Here is an 18342-nt window from a genome sequence, read left to right on the forward strand (position 1 = left end):
CAGTAAGCTCTTGAAAGGCCAAAGTTCACTTTTCATTTTATTGGGAAGCTTTCCAAATCTCCCCTGGTTAATGCACACTTTTGATATTTCTCTTCTCAGCTGTGTCTACATGAGATTTTCTTTTTTCTCATTACTACATTACCATGTCATGTCACTGGGAATAGAAAGAAATTACAATAACATGCTAGCATTACATAACGTGCTAGGTAGGAATTGTGAGAGGACAGAGCTAAAAATACAGATATTGCAATGCTTTTATTTGCATGTTCTGTTGCCATGTTTTTGCCCACACAGAATGCTAACGTGTCTCTTAGTGTGCAAATCAGCATTCTCCCATTTCAAAACTCATTTGTTCACTTATCCTGACTTTATAATCATACTCATGATGTCTGCCTCCATAATTCATGCATGGGAATTAATACTGCACTCTTACCGTGCAGCATAGAAACTCAGACTGAGATACCAGTATCTGTTCTTCTCTGAGAAGTGGATTGCAACTTTGAGGCCCCGCCTTGTGGCTGCCATGTACTCACAAAAGCAATGCAAGTGCCCCATGGTCTCTTCAAGGTTATGTAAAAAATCCTGAAACTTTTGTATTCAGAGTGCTTAAAGCCCTGCTGCTTTTTGAGTTCCAATGGTATCTGCCACAGGTTTCCAAACAGCCTGGCTAGCTTGCTAGCTTTTGTTTGGATTTCTTCATTGCCAGTGAAACAATTTAATCTGCTGATCTGCTGACCAGCTGAGTGTTTTTGTGAAGATGCTAAGTTTCAAGAATAAAGATAGGTAGTGGCTTCTCTGGAAGGCTGTCTGTCAGATTGGAGGGTCCTGTAAAAGCTCTCTCAGGCTTCTGATGATCCCATTTCTGAACAGTATTGTGTGCCCTAACTGACATGGCACAAGGAAGTGCAATCTCCTTCTGCCAGCCTATGAGAAAGTGAGTAGACACAGTGACATAGCAGAGGGGATGGCTAGACACGTAAAAGACTGATCTTCATTACACCAGTCATGCTGAATGAAAGAGACGAGGCCCTAAGACACATCCTCCTACCTTGCAATGTGTGTGGCAGGGATGGGAAGGCAATTGTGACCTCTGCTTTGTGTGCAGTGCATGGTGGTTCCAGTGGGGAACTGCTGCATTACATACAAGTCTTTGTGTTTCAAAGATGACAACCTCAATTTAATTTACTCCTTCCTACTGCTAGTCAGTGGGTAGGAATTAGGTGTCCTCTGTCATTCATTTAAGAATCATTATACTATGAGTGTTGTTGAAATGGCTAAGCCACATACCGAATGAAGCACTCCCTGGACTTGGGGTGACAAAGGTTTCTTTACACCATGCATCTTCCTGTGAATCATGCTGTTCCTATCCCAGGGACCATGTGCAGGTGGCCTTAATTCCACCTGTGACAACGGGCCCAGTATTTACAGGGTGCCTTTAAAGGTCTGGATTAGGCCAATAAGTAATGTAAATCTCTGTGGAATTTAGACAATTTGAACACATCATGAAGTGTTTATCTGATGAAGTAGTAGAAGTGAATGCTTACCACTTTAGATAACATGTAGTTTGAAATTTCTGTGGTAGTTTTCAGCTGCACTTCAAAATACTTAATAACTTAATATGGCCTTTTGGGCTGAAATATAATATACATTACTTCTTCAGGGAAGAGAGATTAGAAGTACGTTTCAAAATTAAGCACTTCAAGTAAAGAGATGTTTGCTTTATTTTCCCAGTAGAGCTGTTCTTATTTATGTATGCTGAAGAAGGTGGGCACACTGATGATAAAAGGGATGCATTGAGAGTACACAGACTGCCTTCACTCTAGCACACTCTAAGCTTTCAACTCACATAATTCAAAGTTTATTTGCTTCCTTCTGCGTGTTTTCTTTAAGGTACTTTAATTATACTACTTGGCAATTGCTGTAATTCTTTCTGTCCCTCTCATCCTGTCTAGGCTTTGCAGCCCCAGGTGCTGCCAGGAGCGATCCCACACACTCAGCACAGGACGTACTCTGGCATCCTAAATGCCAAGTATTGCATCCACAGGGCATTGCTAGCTGACACGCTTGGCCCTCTTGTTCTCTCACTTTAGGCTGGAAGAGGAAAGTACCAACTGTCTGTGGTGCCTATAAGAGCAGGAAGGGTGGCTGAATGGGCCATTAACTGATTAGAAGGCTTTAATGGGGCAAATCCAGCTGAGCCAAACTCTGTAATGTAATATATGAGAGCAGGAGGCAGAGTAGAGCCTGGATACTCTTGCCATCTTTCTTATCCTTCATGCTCCTTGCCCCAGTCTGCTGCTCCTAGATTGCTTGCTATTGCCAGGTGGTTCCAGTGTTATCTGGGCCTAAATCTTTGGAATGTTTACTGTTAAGGCTTTTTGAGGATGTGGCACAGAATAGCAGGAGGAGGGTGGTATGGTGACAGCATTTTGCTGATTATGTAAGTGAGATAAAAGCAGTGGCAACACTCAACCTTTATCATAGCAAAACTGAATGGAAATCTATGTGACAAAGAAAACTTGCTTCTCCCCACTGAAGCTAAAAGCTTGCAGGAAAACTTTTCCAGAGAAGGTCACAAGAACCTTTTATAATGGCATGCAGCAAACAATCTAAAGCTCTTTCTAACATAGAAGAATATATAAATAACGCTAAATACATGCAGTCACTGAGCATTACATTTTTCATTTCTGTGTATGAGCCAGATCTTTGCAATAAATTAGCATTCCTTAGCTGAAGTATATGGAACTAACCAATCTATGTACCTGCAGACAATTTGGCCCCAGGGTCTTCTAAACTTTAGGCTAACCTGCCCTGAAGAAGTAAATGGTACAAACAATACTGCCTTGGAAGATTAAGTTCCTCAACAGATGTTGAAGAGTCCTCATTGAAAAAATATTTGCATTTGTATGCTTTTTATGCAAATTCTTTAAAACTTTACTGACTCTTACATACACATTTCTTTGAAAAAAGAGAGTATCCACAATAAGACATATATTAGACAATTTCCACAGAGCCATCATCTTAAACTAAAAAAAAAGCCTTGCAAATTACAATCATTCTAAAAATCAAAATAGCTTAGCCAGCTGTTAAAGAAGTGCATACATTCATCATTACTGAATGCATTACTGCTTTAAACATACATAATTCCAAAATAATCTCCTTGAAATAAACACAGCAACAGCCATAAAACACGCTGGATCTGAAATTGAAGACAAAGCAAGCAGTATTTGTCATATTAAAACTCTGACAAAATACATTTTAATCATGTCCAGTCTTATGAATACTAAAACAACCTGGAATGCCATTTGGCCTTCATGATTAACCTGTACTTTATCATTGTAAACAGAGCTTCCTGAACATTTCTATAAAGTCTGCTTTTTGAATCAATATTTAAACAATCAGCATTGCCCCTTCTCTCCTTTTATGCTGTGGTGGTTGTATGTGGATTCTAAATAAGGTATAAGATATTGGGATTTTTCATATTTAAGTAGACAAAAAGAATTTAATCACAGAAAAAAGCTGGAATTCTGAATGACCTCAGGTATTAGCTTTGTTGACTTGAATGGTAGAATTTGTGCTCTCCTTATCCATCTCAGGAATTACAGAATTTTATGTGACATGGTTGATGTGTTGATCAATATAACAACAATCATTTACACTGCAAGTTTAATGCAGTTTCAAAAATCTGCATTAACCAAGCTGATAGTTGTAGCAGAATCAACAGACAATGCATCTTGCTTAGTAGTGTGCATAAATGAAGTATGTCTAAACTTTTAACATCCAATGAATACAGATTAAGATGATAAAATCCATATGCAGAATGTGTTCTGCAAGCTATGCAATGACAGTGTGCTTGTGAGTAATGCACAATAAAATGATAAAAGTATGAAGAAATTCTTACTTTCATTTTCACTCTGCTTCACTCAGTACTTACATTGTGAATTTGCAGTCAGCATTCATTTTAAGACCTGTTGCAAAGGACCTTGGTATATTTGTTGCTGTGTGTTCATCTGTCAGTTCTATAGCTTCATGTTACTTTAAATCTCTCCTCCTATTTTCCTAACCGCTCATCCCCTTATTTGGCATGCCTTAATCTCCTTTCTACTGTCAGTGAAGTTTCTGATGTGTCACTACTGCTACAGGAGTCAATCATGTTTAGTTCATGATGCAGATAAAAGGAATGAAACTGTTTTTTTACTAATGGTCTAATACATTTGTCTTTAAACAACAATGACTCCAAGTGGTATTATTTTGATCCAGATGCTTGAATTCAGAAGGACTACGCTATAGCTTTGTGAGAGAAAGTAAGAGAAACATCAAATCATTCTGTTTCTAATCTAATCTGCTAAATCAAACAGTTTCATTAAATCTGCTTTATTTAATTTGTTTTTTTCTCAGCTGGTTCAGACTTCCCCAAAGTGTTACATTTTCTTTTTAAAAAGTTGTCTAAATGACCAACAGGATGGCATTTCCTAAATGCAGACCTAGATACATATAATATATAATGCAACAATGAATATGTTGCACAGTAAAAAAAGCTAATTATATGAAACATTGAATATTCTGAAGAAACCCAAAGAACATTTATTTTCATTCACGCCTATACGAGCATACCAGATCCGTATTTCCCAGACAAACAGAATTACCAAAAACCTTAGCATCACAATGAAAATTATTGATAGTCATTCACTATAGGTGGAAACTCTTCCTACAGAAACAAAAGAATTAACCATTTTTGATGATACATGATTAGCCAAAAGGAAAAACATTCTAAACCTCTGAAAAATCTGTATTTCTCTCACCTGTATTTTATTTTCAATTATTCAGAGCATTGAGCTCATTACTGGTTCTCATTCAAAATAATCTAATCATTCCTCTGTTTTCTTCACTGATAAGCAGGCATCTTTTATTCTAATCAATGAAGGACTTAGTACCGTGTATCTGGCGGTGAAATAAACCTCTGCAAATTGGAAATTCATTAATGGGTACTATATAACACTAAAGAATCTGAGCTATTGGTTTTCCAGGTTGATTTTTTTTTCTATTTCTGCTGTCACAGTCAATTAAATGTAAATACTTTATGAATGTTACAGTACATATTGTTTAAATTGGCTAACTTACTTACTAAGGGTTGATTATCTTAAATCTGTGAAGTAAACAAGAAAAGTGAATATTAAAGACAGTAGCTCAGCATAAAAAATGATATGCCCTTGAACTTATAACACTGCAGTAAGCAATTACCTTAAAGAAGCCACCCACACAACAGAACTATGGCTTTGTTCCTTATCTTCAAAGAACAAGCCACTTGCATCTGGATCAAATCCTTTAAACAATACACAAACACTCAACATCAAAGCACTTTCATTTTCTTCAGTTATTTAATTTAATTAGAGCTAATACAGACATGAATTTAGACACTGATTGCTGTGTAGAAAATCCCCAGAAAACATGTTCAAGAAATTAATCAATTTGGTTTTAATTTCATAAAGATTTTTCCCCCAGTACCTGACAGGAGCGCCTCTGCTCTGTGCAGGTTTCAGCAATACTGTCACAGTGCTGTCAGTTTGATTCAAAGGTGTTTCAAGTTCATATGGTGGCATAGAGGGTGCTAGAATAAGAAAAGAAAAGAGGCAAAAATAATAATTATTCCTGTATTTCTTCTTTCAAGAGCTGTACCTTTATTTGAATAGGTAATTTTAAAGACTTCTTCAAATATAAAAAACATATTATAGGTCTAAGATGCTTTCTGTTACAACATAAGTGTGAGACAACGCTTAAAATAACTTCAGCAGTGTCCTGGTTTCAGCTGGGATAGAGTTAATTTTCTTCCTAGTAGCTGGTATAGTGTTATATTTTGGATTTAGTATGAGAATAATGTTGGTAACAGACTGATGGTTTTACTTGTTGCTAAGTAGTGTTTAGACTAAGTCAAGGATTCTTCAGTTTCTCATGCCCAGCCAGCAAGAAGGCTGGAGGGGCACAAGAAGTTGGGAGGGGACACAGCCAGGACAGCTGACCCAAACTGGCCAAAGAGGTATTCCATACCATGGGATGTCATGGGGGGAGTTTGCCAGGGAGGGCACGGATCGCTGCTCGGGGACTAACTGGACATTGGTCAGCGAGTGGTGAGCAATTGCATCGTGCATCACTTGTTTTGTATATTCCAATTTTATTTTATTATTATTGGTTGTTTTTTATCATCATCATCATCATCATCATCACCACCACCTTCCTTTCTGTCCTGTGGGTATTTATCTCAACCCACGAGTTTTCCTTTTTTTTTTCTGATTCTCTCCCCCATCGCACTGGGTGGGGGAGAGTGACTGAGCGGCTGCATTGTGCTTAGTTGCCAGCTGAGGTTAAACCACGACAAGCAAAAAAAAAAAAAAATCAAAATCAAAGAAATCCCAGCTCACTGCCAATTTCAAGACAGGAAACAGATGCTAGTAAGAGTAAGGTTGCAGAAAGTATTGAGAATCCATGACTTGGAAATGAAAAGTTATCTCAAGAAGAGTATCTGCAAATGCACATGCTGAAGTGCCTATAGTTTTTGAAACTGAGTCCAGCTTTCTTGGTATGTAAGTGGTATTAGAATGCACTCTCAGAATTTGTCATTACTGGAATTTTAACTAGTGCTGTAACTGTCCCGGGTCTATTGTCCACCACAGACATAATTTACAATAATGAAGCAGGATTATCACCATGAGAGCTTATCTTAGTTTGAAGCCACACTGAACAGCACTTTTGCAAACTTTGTCTTCCTTAAGGAATTACAGTTGTGATTAAAACAAACAATGCCTCAGTTATTGTCTTTTACTGTTGCTACTTTTTTCAGTGCTATCATCTAGTCACATTTTTATCATTATATTGGATGGAAGGCTGCTTGCTTAATTGGTTGTTTAGCAGTCTGTTGTATTCTTATTGCCCAGTTGTTAATGATGATACAAAATTAACAGATTTAAAGGCTATAGAATCAAAAAGTCGTCATTGCAATGATCTTTTCTGACCACAGGAATAATGCAGGGCAGTGAACTTCCCTAAACTAACTCCTGCTTGAAAAAGAAAATACATTTGGTGGGGGAAAAGATCTTTTCTTTAGCAGGTTCTTCCAATGGCTAATTATACTTCATTTTGAACGTGGAGACCTATTTGGCATCTCAATTTGTTTAGCTTCATCTTCCAGCCAGTGGATACTTTGTGTACCATACTGATGGAAGTTACTCAGAGTATATCATGCTCCACATACAGATAATATCAACCTCTACGCTCCTCTAGCAAATTAAATAGCTCCAACAACGCAAGTCTTTCCTTCAAGTGTATTTTCCAATCCTTTTGACGTTCCCAGTAGAAGCTGCATTTACTTGAAAGGTATATGAACTTCTCTCTCCTTTATCCATATTGCCCTGTATATCCAAGTAAGGATTGCATTAACACTTTTGCCCACAACTCTTCAGTCTTCTGTGAAAACAACAACATCGTCACTGCTTTTCATTGATATTCACCAGTTTTGAAATGCTTCATAAATAAAAAAAAAAATCTTCAAAAACCTCCTTGTAAGCTGAGAGGGTTTTATTCTGTTTACAGTCCTGGATATAAGGCACAAACATTTAGACTAATCATTTTAAGCAATTTGGGTACCCACTTTGAGAAGCCTAAAGGCATAGTATTACACAGTACTTCAAAGATTCAGACACAAGTTTCACATATTTCAGTTTTGCAGTTTTGAATATCCAGAACTTGTTCACATAATGCCCCATTCTCAAGTTGACCATCCTGAAAATAAGGGAAGCACAGAGTAACTGCATCTCCAAAAAGCTGTATGAACTCTGAATGTTTTCGGAACACAGTGAGTGTCATTTCTCACCCTCGGTCTCCTGTCCGCATTTTAACAAGTCTTGTACTCTTCCTAACTTATGACTCCTAGGTCCCTACTTGCAGTCTTTACTAATCTTAGTCTCCCTCCACCAAAATTGTTTTCCTGTCCAGGATATGAGGTGTGGTTCTCACAGTCCCGCCTTTTAGTCCTGGTTCCTTTTTCTCTTCTCCACAGACACTTGGACGTTATCTTTTCTTCCACTCTTCTCCTGTCTAGGTTAGGACTCTTCCTCCTCCATACTGCCCACACGTAAAGAAGGAGCTTATCAATAAACAGAGAAAACAGGAGATACTCTTCCTTCACAGTTTTTGCAACTGCACACCCTGGTCTTCAGCAGCAGAAAGCTCAGATGCACTAAAAGGTAAGGCCCTTAGAGACTCTCTATCTGTGTTGGACGACACTGAGTTGACAAACACATGGGCAAGGCTCTAAAAGCTTGGAGAACTTAAATCTGTTTAGTGAGTACGGCATCTATGGTGACATTCCCTGCTCAGTTCTGTCAAGTTTCCACCATTTGTGTGCAAACTGCAACATTTACAAATTGCCCAAATCTGGAGAGATTTTCAGAGTGATGGCTCAGAGTAATGTCTCTCTTCTTGCTAAATATTTAAATCCCTGTCTGAAAGCAATTCAGTAATGTATTGGTCACCAGAATTTTTCATGACGTCAGCCATGTTCCTGAAATGGATGAAATTCTTCTTAGTATGAAAGGCAGAATACAAAATTTCAGCCTGCATAGCTGACTTTTCACAAAGTTATATGCAACAGAAAACAGTCTTCTAATAGAGTGCCCATCTATTTTGATAGCATGCACTGCTACAAGCTCTGCTTTTGGTAATACGTATTTACATACAGATCACTTAATCCATCAGTGCCAATCACATAACTGTAGAATGAAACATGGCAACTATTTACAACACAGAACAGTACTACTCAAACACTTAAGACAGGAAATTAAAGAGTATTTTATTCAGATGAAAATGCAGTCTAGAGTTAGACAAAGTAAAATGTAATGACTCAATTCGGAAACTGGTCAGAAAGCACTGTTGCCACCTCATCTGTTCTAAAAAATAGTGAAACCTTTCATCTATAAACGTTCAGCAGTTTTGTTTCACATCTCTCCAAAATGGAGAGCACTGGCCTCATCAAGAGCCTCAGAGCCTTACAGTGAGACAATGAGATCACAGGCCAATAGCACTGCAAAGAGGGTACCATATTCAACAGCTAAAATTTCAGTTGTGATATTTCAGTGGTATTAAGAAATGCATGCATTTTGCTTCTATTTTAAATTCATCAAGAGACTGGCTTTAACTATGCATGAACAAGTCATAAACATTCCCTGTTAGTAGTAGTAACATGAAGTAATGAGAGAATGGGGTGCAGACAAGACAGCTTGCAGAACCTCACCACATGGTAGCTTGGAGGTTAGCTTCAATCTCAAGCATGCCCGCAATGTCTGTTCACAGTACTGAATTCTAGTTGGTGGCATATCAAATTTAGAAAACAACAATTTAAGATCCAGCACTATTCCCAAGTATCCAGATACTCATTCACTCTCAATAGTCTTCTTTCCTCACTCTAATAAGGGCTGATTCTGCCATCCTAACTCATATCAAGTTTTGCTGTGTCAGAAATTGATTTCTGACAGAGAAGGTTTCTGCTCAGTATAGGAAAGGGGATGGAAAATGAACCCCATCTTTACGGATCAGTGTTAATTATGTTTAACTGTCTATAAAGAGTAATTTTCCAACTTGAAAATTAACAACTTTTTTTTTTTCTCTACAAACATCTCTATTGGCAATAACTTCCACCTTGCATTAACCACCCTTTCCTATAATAAGAAAAAAGAAATTGCTCTATTTCTGATTAATACTTATTACTTCTTTTCATTCCAGTGAGGACAGAAAATGAGTGATGGGGAAAATTACACAGAATGAGAGTAAAAAAGAAAGAAGATTTTGTACCCAAATACTTCCTTTATCCTTTCTGAAAAGCACAGTTGACCACAAATAGATAAGGCAATTTTCTATAAATGTTATCAAGGGGCCATGGTTGAACTGTCAGTTTAATTCCCAGGAACAATGTAGAGAAGTAAAGAGTAAAGGGATTTCAACTGCAACTTTGCAAAACATTTTGTCATCAATTACATAAGCATTTTAGAGGATGTAATAATACTGCATCCCATCAGCTAGAGAAATGAAGTGTTCCTCTTCCTCTGGGAGGGCTTTAAAATATTGTTCATGGATCTGCAGAAGTGACAGAGTCATGCTGCTGTTATCTGAAAACCACTAGTCTTGATGTTCTTGTCTAATACGGTTTCATATCCACTTCAGTCCACATGCCTGCTAGGAACATATGCAGGCTGGCAGTTAGCTACGCTTCCTAAGTGAGCACTAGACATACAGTATTTCTGCTTTACTCTCAATTGTTCATGGCTCATTAAAGATATTTTCCAGCACCGTTATGGTACTAATTTAGAATCATGTCAAGGCTGACTAAGCTCTGAATGAAACCTTCCTCCTCATGTCCAAAAAACCCTACACTAAATGTTGCAACAGCAGCTGGCACTGACTGCAGGCACATAATTCATAGGGTTTCTTGGGTGATAAGTTACAGTTGTGAACAGGAATTTCAAAGTACTAGCTGATATTTAAGCACTTTGAAGTTTTTCAGATACATTAATATATGTCACTTTGTTATCTTCATGGATGAACATATATTTTACTGTTTCGATTTGTTGCTTGCTAAATCCTGAAGAACAAGTAAATAACAAAAGAATTACCCATGTCATTATCATAAGCAAACAATAATATTCTTCAATCAAGTACCTGATATTTTAGTGGTGAACTGATTTGTGATTGGAGGTCCAAAGCCTTTAGCTGTGCTGGCTCTGATGGTAAAAGAGTAGGTAGTGCCAGGATACAGTCCAAAAAAGAGATAGTGCGTTTCATTCCCTAGCTTTGAGACTCGTCCACTTTGATTGGATAAATCTATTTCTGGGTCAAAGGAACTGACTGCTTTGTAGGTGATCTGTAAAAGAATAAGAAAGTTATAAACTGCCTTCAGCAGAGGGACAGAGATTGCATCTTTGTCCAGTAAACCCTTCTGATGTATGCACTGTCAGACATTTTATGATAAGCTATCTTACTCTCTTATATTCTTCAAATCCCGAATCCCAAGAAGGGACACAGAAACTCAGCCATAACTGGTATGAGTTATTACTTTTATAGATACAGAGACTTAGAGGCAGCTAGATTACAACTCTAAAGGATGGGTTCAGGCTTACATTAATTCCTTCAAGATGCTGGCTTTAAGAGTGTCATTTTTTCAATTCATCTTACTGTTAGTTTTGATCAGCAACAATAAGAAAACCAAAACAACCAGGTAAAACAGATAAGTGAATAACAGAAGGTGTAGCCCCCAGTTCCAGCTGACTTCACTATAATTACACTTTGCTCTGAATAAGATTATCCGTAAAAGATGATAAGGGCAGCTTAAGGCAAATTTTTGAGAAAGTGGGTAAAGCTTATATTTTAGTCTGAAGCTTAGCTATTGTAATTGCTAATTTGGAATTTTTCAGGTTATTATATTGTACCTAGGTCAGATTCTCAGTTGGAGGAAAGGAGAGATAAAATGTTAGGTAATATATGCAGAGTGTATATTGTATCCTCAGTTCCTTCTTTGATTCGAAAAGTATTTTTAGTTTTCATTGGAAGTGTTAATATAAGTTCACAGTAAAACTTGATCCAGATTTCTTCTATTAATTACTAATTTCCATGCACTGTAATGAGAATTTAAAAATAAGAAATCCACTAAAAAATTAAAAAGAAAAAAGATTCATCCCTCCTTTTTACTTTTACAGTTTCATTTGTATGTGAATAATTCCAACATGCTTATCATATAAAGTCGTAATTGACATTCTTTTTGCTATATTTATTCCACATCATTATAATTAATGACACACAAAACAATACATAGAAACATCTAAGTGTTGGCATTACACACCTTAAATGCTTGCAATTTCCTAAAACATCTGACTTAATGAAAATTGATTTTTATATGGCCTATCTGATATAACATCAATAAAGTGCTGAAAATTAGTAATAAAAACTTTGATACCATCTAGATAAACCCAAACATTATTTTGGTAGATATAGGCAGATCCTCTACAACTCCTCATCCATAAATTAAACTGAAAGTGCCTTAAAAACCACTCAACTAACCCTTCTAATTATAACAGAAGACAGAAGAAGATTACACTACCAAATATCTGAACTTTTATCAGTAAAGAAATTAAGGTTACATATTGCACAAAAGAATCTCCCTTTCTGATGGTAAGTGTTGTTACGTCTGCTTGTGGGAGAGTGGGTCATAACTTTTTTTGGAGATTTTAAGAGACAGGTTAGACAACTACATCACAACTATGTTTTATATACAGCTGATCCTGTTTTGCCACAGATACATGAATATTGCAGTTCCCTTTCACTCTCTTTTCTATATTTCTATGATTCTTAACTGTATTTTCCAAAATCTCACTTAAGTTTTATTCAAAATAATACCAGGCCATTGGAGAATCTGCAGTTTATGTTAGATTCTTATAAATTTTTTGCAGTGTTTAGTTATTAGATAGCTAAGTGGCTGGTGTTCCCTAATGAAATAAGTTCTTCCATGGACCATGCAGAACACATGGAAATAAGAAAAGAAGTGTTTTGTCTGGTTAAAATGAACTTGCACTGTTTCTGTACTTCACTCCTACTTGAAAGACTGTTCCTACTTTTTTTTTTAAACTAATTTGTTATGTCTACCATTGCTAATGCCAGTTCAGCTTTGCACTGATGAAAAAAAAAAAGGGCATGAGGGTCATTTTCTCACTGGATATTGACTATTTTTATCAAATTTAGATGAAACCTTGCCCCAGAGGACTAATCCCTTCATTCCTACAACTGTGGACCTGTATTGGTGATAGAGGAGCAAAACAGTATAATTTGTCATTATGTCATTTTTTCATCTAAAGGCTTCTTTCTTTAAATATTGGTAAAATAATTGGATTTGCACTTAATTTCACAAGAGCAATGAATACTTTAATACTTGATACTTCAATGCACAGTTTTTCCCACCACATATATTAAAAGACTGTCACCTTCAGGCACTAAAAACAAATGCCTGGCCCCAGAAAACAGACTAAGTTATAAGATTTTTAACAACATACGAAGTTAGGTACTCAGAGTAAGAAATGCTAGACACAGAGGTGAGATTGAGCTTTCTCTCTGGGAGCAGCAATGCAGACTGAGGACTGCACATTAAGTTCATTTATCTGCTGGGATCAACACCTTGGGATGGATCTCCTGCTGAAAGAAGGTGTCTGCTGCTGTAGTCTTAAGGCTGCCCCTATAAAAACCAGCTACCAGCCAAAGAGCTTGCCCTGGAAAGAGCAGCCTTGCTCCTAGGTCTGACTCAGGCTTACCTACTTGCTGTTTTGCCTCACCCAAGCTACGTCTTCAACTCTAGACTAACATACCTGGCACCCTCGTACTTGCTTTCCTCCTGGCACTACAATTCTTTCACCCCTGGCTGTGTACAGCCCAGTGGCAGGTGACAGGTGAATGGAAGGAGCTTTCACCCCTTGCTGCGGCTCTGCGCCTGAGTCACTCCCCTGCAGGCAGATTATCATGAATTGAGGAATCCCTCAGGCTGAAATGTCCCCTACCCAGGCCTCCCCCTTACTAGATTAGTGCTCATCTGCTAGGCCATTCTCTGAAAGGTGAATGCCATGAGCACCATAGTTTTCATGAACATACCAAACATGGCATATGTTTGTATCAGAGCAGCTTTAGTGGCTATGCTTTTTAGATCAGAATTGTTGATGCACACACCACCAAGGCTTAGATACCTCTTTGTCTAAGCTTTGGCTTGCAACAAGGCGTAGGCAGGAGCTAGACACCTCACTTCTCAAGCTTGGGTGATTTGGAGCTGTGCTGGATGCATTACCTTGACAGCACAACAATCAGCCAGAGAGGTGCCTGCTGAGAGATGGATAGTCTAAATCAACCTATAAAACACAGGTACTTAAATTTCACCTAACTTGTCTGGATCTTATCCTGTGAGCTACTTCAGTTAGCTAAAATATACCTCAAGTATACTTTTATATTTCACTTGAAGTACACATTTAAAATAGGTAAAATGTCCCTGTGATTCACTGTGTATATCTGTTGGCCTCCACGTAGTTTACCAGTCATATTTATAAAAACTTTGTGATACATTTTAGGCTTATAAGCAAACACCAGGGCAGAAAAGTATTGACAAACAAGCTTCCAGCAATTAGGTGTCTGTTCATATTCAGCCACCTGCCTGGACTGAGTTGGCATCTTTAAAAAAAGTGACTGCTTGGCTGCATCAGTCTGTTGATATCTTTCACTTAAAAATTAATTAAATCAAGTTTCTGATTCAACTGATTGCCTTGCTCCCTCCGTCTCTGCTTTGAGGTGTGTTAGATAAACAGTATAAGGAGATATCAGTATTTTCTTTTCTTTTCAATATTCTCTTCACTGTTGGAATGCTAGGTTCTTTTGATGTTCAGAGAGCTGCACAGTCCTGACTACCTTAGAAAGTCTGGCCAAGCCATTCTTTTTCATCTCTGAATACACTGAATACTCTGAATGCACAACTCTCATTACAGCTGATGGAGTTATGTATGTATGTATACATTTAAGAATGAACTGCATGTATACAGTGCATATACTCCTCAGCAATGTAATTAGACATGCATGCATGTTCATAAGTAGAAAGATGATTCACCAGTGTGTGTTTCTAAACATTAACATATTAACTAAAATATTCTGATTCCCGAAGACAGGCAACTGTTGAACTAGCTGGAAAGTAGTTAGCTTTATAAAAAATTGATTCATACTTTTTCATAACATTTTATCCTCTTACAATAAAATAGTTTTCAAAACAGTATCAATAGGTTACCATTCAATTTAACTTTTCTTTTACACTGTATCTCATTTAGGTGTTTTTTTTCAACCAAAACATTTCAATACCAACTTTGTACTAAGGTCAGGCAAGAAGCTCAACAGTGATTACTGTCTGACAGCTTAATCTGTGCAGTCTTTTGTCAATTTTTCTAAAAGGTATTCAGGCAGAGGTTCCACATGAGGAAAACCAGCGATTTTTAGACATCTAACAACATACACTTTTGTTGAATTTGCATGTAAAACATGCTACCCTTTTTTTAATTATGCCTGCTTGTTTCTATCACAATAGGCTTCCTGTAATGAGACTTATCTAAATGTGATGTTGACTGTCATCACTGTGTTATGTTTCCTATTTTTTAAAAAATTCACTAAGATCTGTCTTTCAATCTTTTAAATATTTGATCCACATTACTAGATAGGATCTATACCACATGGTTCTAAAACTAGCAGTTTTCTTAAAGCTGATAACCCAAGGACATTTTGGGTCCTGCATAATTCACTCCTACATTATGTATTTGATTTTATTACTTTGTAAGTCCTACTATCTTCAAAAAGAAGATTCATTTTATATAAACTGGGGAAAAAAATTAGTTTTCTTATTAATTATGCACTTTTGAAAATCAAAACTATACATAAAAATTGAAACATGGCAAAATGCTAGGTACCTCATACAAAGTAATCACACCATATGTTTGCGCTGGCTCTCTCCATTGAAGAAAAATCTTCTCTTCAAAGGTACTCCCTTGAATGGATTCAAGTGGCACAGCACTCGGGACTAACAGATACAAAAAGGAAAAAATGCTGTTTTGAGAAAAATTTCAGGAGACGCTCTACTTAATATTTGCGCTGTTGAGGCATAAAAACCATCCTGCTATTATTTCCCCAAGACTGAAGAAGCAAAGGCCAGAGTAGCTCAGAAGGAGAATTATTTATTTAACAAGATAGTGCCATTAAGGAAACATATGTGTCACCTTCAGCGTAAGAATTAGTGAGCATCGTGCTTTTCCTGTAAAACATTACTGATGAAAGAAAAGGACAAATCAGCTTTTTATAAGGAATTAGGTGATATCTACTTGTGATACCTACTTATCAATAGTGTTACTGTCCCATAGTGAAAAACATATTAACCATTCATATATAAAAAGCATTGAAGTAACAAGGTATAGTTTCAACAGACTGAATTAGAATTATTAGTTTGGGAAGACAAGCCACATGTTACAGAGAACAGTGATGCTCACTGACATTAGGACTGAAGACCTACAACAGGGTGAACATAAGGAAATTATGAAGCAGCCGAACTGAAAATCTAACATTATTCATTTTCCTTAAAGTCTCTTAATTTATGAGAATGACCTCTGAAGAGTCAGGGATGTCCGAAGGTTCTGATAAAAGGTATGTCAACTGCTCTCAGGTATCTGCTTCTGTTTCCTGTTTGTTCTGCAACAATTACCTTATGCCCAAGCCAACCTCAGCGCAGTTTTCAGAGAAGATGTATAAACAGCACATGGACATGTATCTGCAATTTTATTTTTGCAACAATACTTGCAATGGAATGTGAAAAGAAAATCCTGAAAAATGCACACAGGACTCTTGTGAGGCAACAGGCATTGATGGGTTAGCACTTTCCTACAAACTGTATGTGAAAATCCATTAAGAAGATACACTTAACATTTTCCACATGTTAGAGAAAGAAGGTGGAAACTACTTGCTGCAGTGGTTGAGATAACTTCTCGGACCGCTTACTGAGATTTACCCAAATGATTAAAAAATAGGAAGATCTGCAAGCAAGACATCTGGTGACTCCTTCCCATTGCTAGGTCTGGTAGAGCACTATCCTCCCTTCTACTGCTCCATGCTGTTTGTCTGGGAGTTTACATGGTTTGAGACTTCATAATCACCTCTCAATAGCTCTCCACAGAGTCCCTTGCTCTACCATGGGGAAGCTCCAAGGACACAGGTGATGGTTTCTGAACTGGCTTACCAGTCCCATACGGACCAGTAAGATTATGCCTTTAGGGCAACCTTAAGTCTGGGCACTAAACCTTGCTTCCAAGTAGGACAGAACTTTCAAAACTAAATTGGAATCATGGGGTTAATGATTTATGTGTAAAGGGAGAGGAACTAAATATAGCGTAAATAAGTTGGAAGTATAACAAAACACTGTGGTAACCCTCTAAAATTATCTGAAGGCCATAAACCGAGCAGTTATGCCATGAGGTAGGTCAAACACTGGCAGAGGTTACCTAGAGAGGCTGTGCGATATCCATCTTTGGCGATACTCAAAACTCAACTGTACAAGACCTTGAGCAATCTGCTCTCACTCGATCTGCTCTGAGCAAAAGGTTGGACTAAATGAGCTCTGGACGTCCCTTGCAACCTACATGATTGTGTGATTTGAAAAATTATGATGATTATTTGGGTTAGTACACTCTGTTGTGTTACATCCAGATTTATGTACCTTACTGAAAGTGTATGGTATACTAAAAAGTTATAATTTTTGTCCAAGGTATTCCCTCAACCACTGATGCTGTTTTTAACAGGTCAGAGAGGGCCAGGAGTAAGAAAATAAGCAAAATTTTAGAGAAAATACATAAATGGCCCAGAGAACAACAAGGTCTTCAGCTTTGACATCCTACAATTGAACCAAACCAAAATTAGAGGATGACAGCAAAATTAATTCTATTTTTTTTGTTAGCTGTGCTTTATCAAATCTGTTTCATTAGCAACTATACATTCCTAAATTGTTTCATTTATCCCCTCATATATTTTGATTAGTAGTTAGTACTACACAAAACCAATACAGCATATATTAAACTATTTAATAGGTTTAAATGACAGACTTCAAAAATTTATTATAAGAGGAACTCATCATTGCTGAATTTTTTTCTAGAAGTCTTTCCAACATGTTTGCAGTAAATCTATCATTGATCTGGAAGAAAATACAAAGCCATTCCTGTTCAGATTGCAGACGATAAAAACGGGAGGAGGACGGATCTGTTATATAAAGAAATGCCAGTCATTTGATAAGGTTTCTTTGAACTGTATGCATTTTTAAATGGCTAAAAGCAAGGTCAAAAAAACTAAGGTACACTTGTAGAGGGCACTAAGGGGCCATACCTCAATACAGAGTGTTCTGGAAAGGTGAAACTGATTCCTGGTGCATGATCAATTCAACAAGGAAGTCCCATTTTGGTATTACAGCTAACAGAGCTCCAGTAAACTCTCTGCATGTATAATCACAATAATATCACAAAGGACTTAGGAAGATGGTATAAGCTTTTCATGCAATATTATTAGAGCATTACAGAGACACAGCAGCCAATTCTGCCATCCCTGCTTCAAAAAAGACACTCACAAATTACATTATTGCTCAAAATTAAAAAAAAAGAGATCTGAAAACCCCATGTTAGCTGAAAATTACTAAAAGAAAGGGAATATCTATATATTTCAATGTCTGTATATGGAATAGATTGTCTGAATAAGCAGCTAAGA

The 18342-nt window shown here is 37.2% G+C and overlaps 1 protein-coding gene across 13 annotated transcripts in view; it reads right to left on the bottom strand.

The window, feature by feature from the left end:
* PTPRM (protein tyrosine phosphatase receptor type M) overlaps positions 1 to 18342 on the bottom strand; it is a 511840-nt gene that overhangs the window by 214947 nt on the left and 278551 nt on the right. For all 13 annotated transcript variants that reach the window (XM_052787185.1, XM_052787177.1, XM_052787176.1 and 10 more), the window contains 3 exons: positions 15516 to 15625; positions 10705 to 10906; positions 5506 to 5608 (listed from right to left, as the gene is read on the bottom strand). In XM_052787185.1, the coding sequence (XP_052643145.1) occupies positions 5506 to 5608; positions 10705 to 10906; positions 15516 to 15625 (415 nt within the window). The remainder of the gene's footprint in view (positions 1 to 5505; positions 5609 to 10704; positions 10907 to 15515; positions 15626 to 18342) is intronic.

This window comes from Harpia harpyja, chromosome 5, assembly GCF_026419915.1.
Source record: "Harpia harpyja isolate bHarHar1 chromosome 5, bHarHar1 primary haplotype, whole genome shotgun sequence".
In the NCBI taxonomy this organism is placed as follows: Eukaryota; Metazoa; Chordata; class Aves; order Accipitriformes; family Accipitridae; genus Harpia; species Harpia harpyja.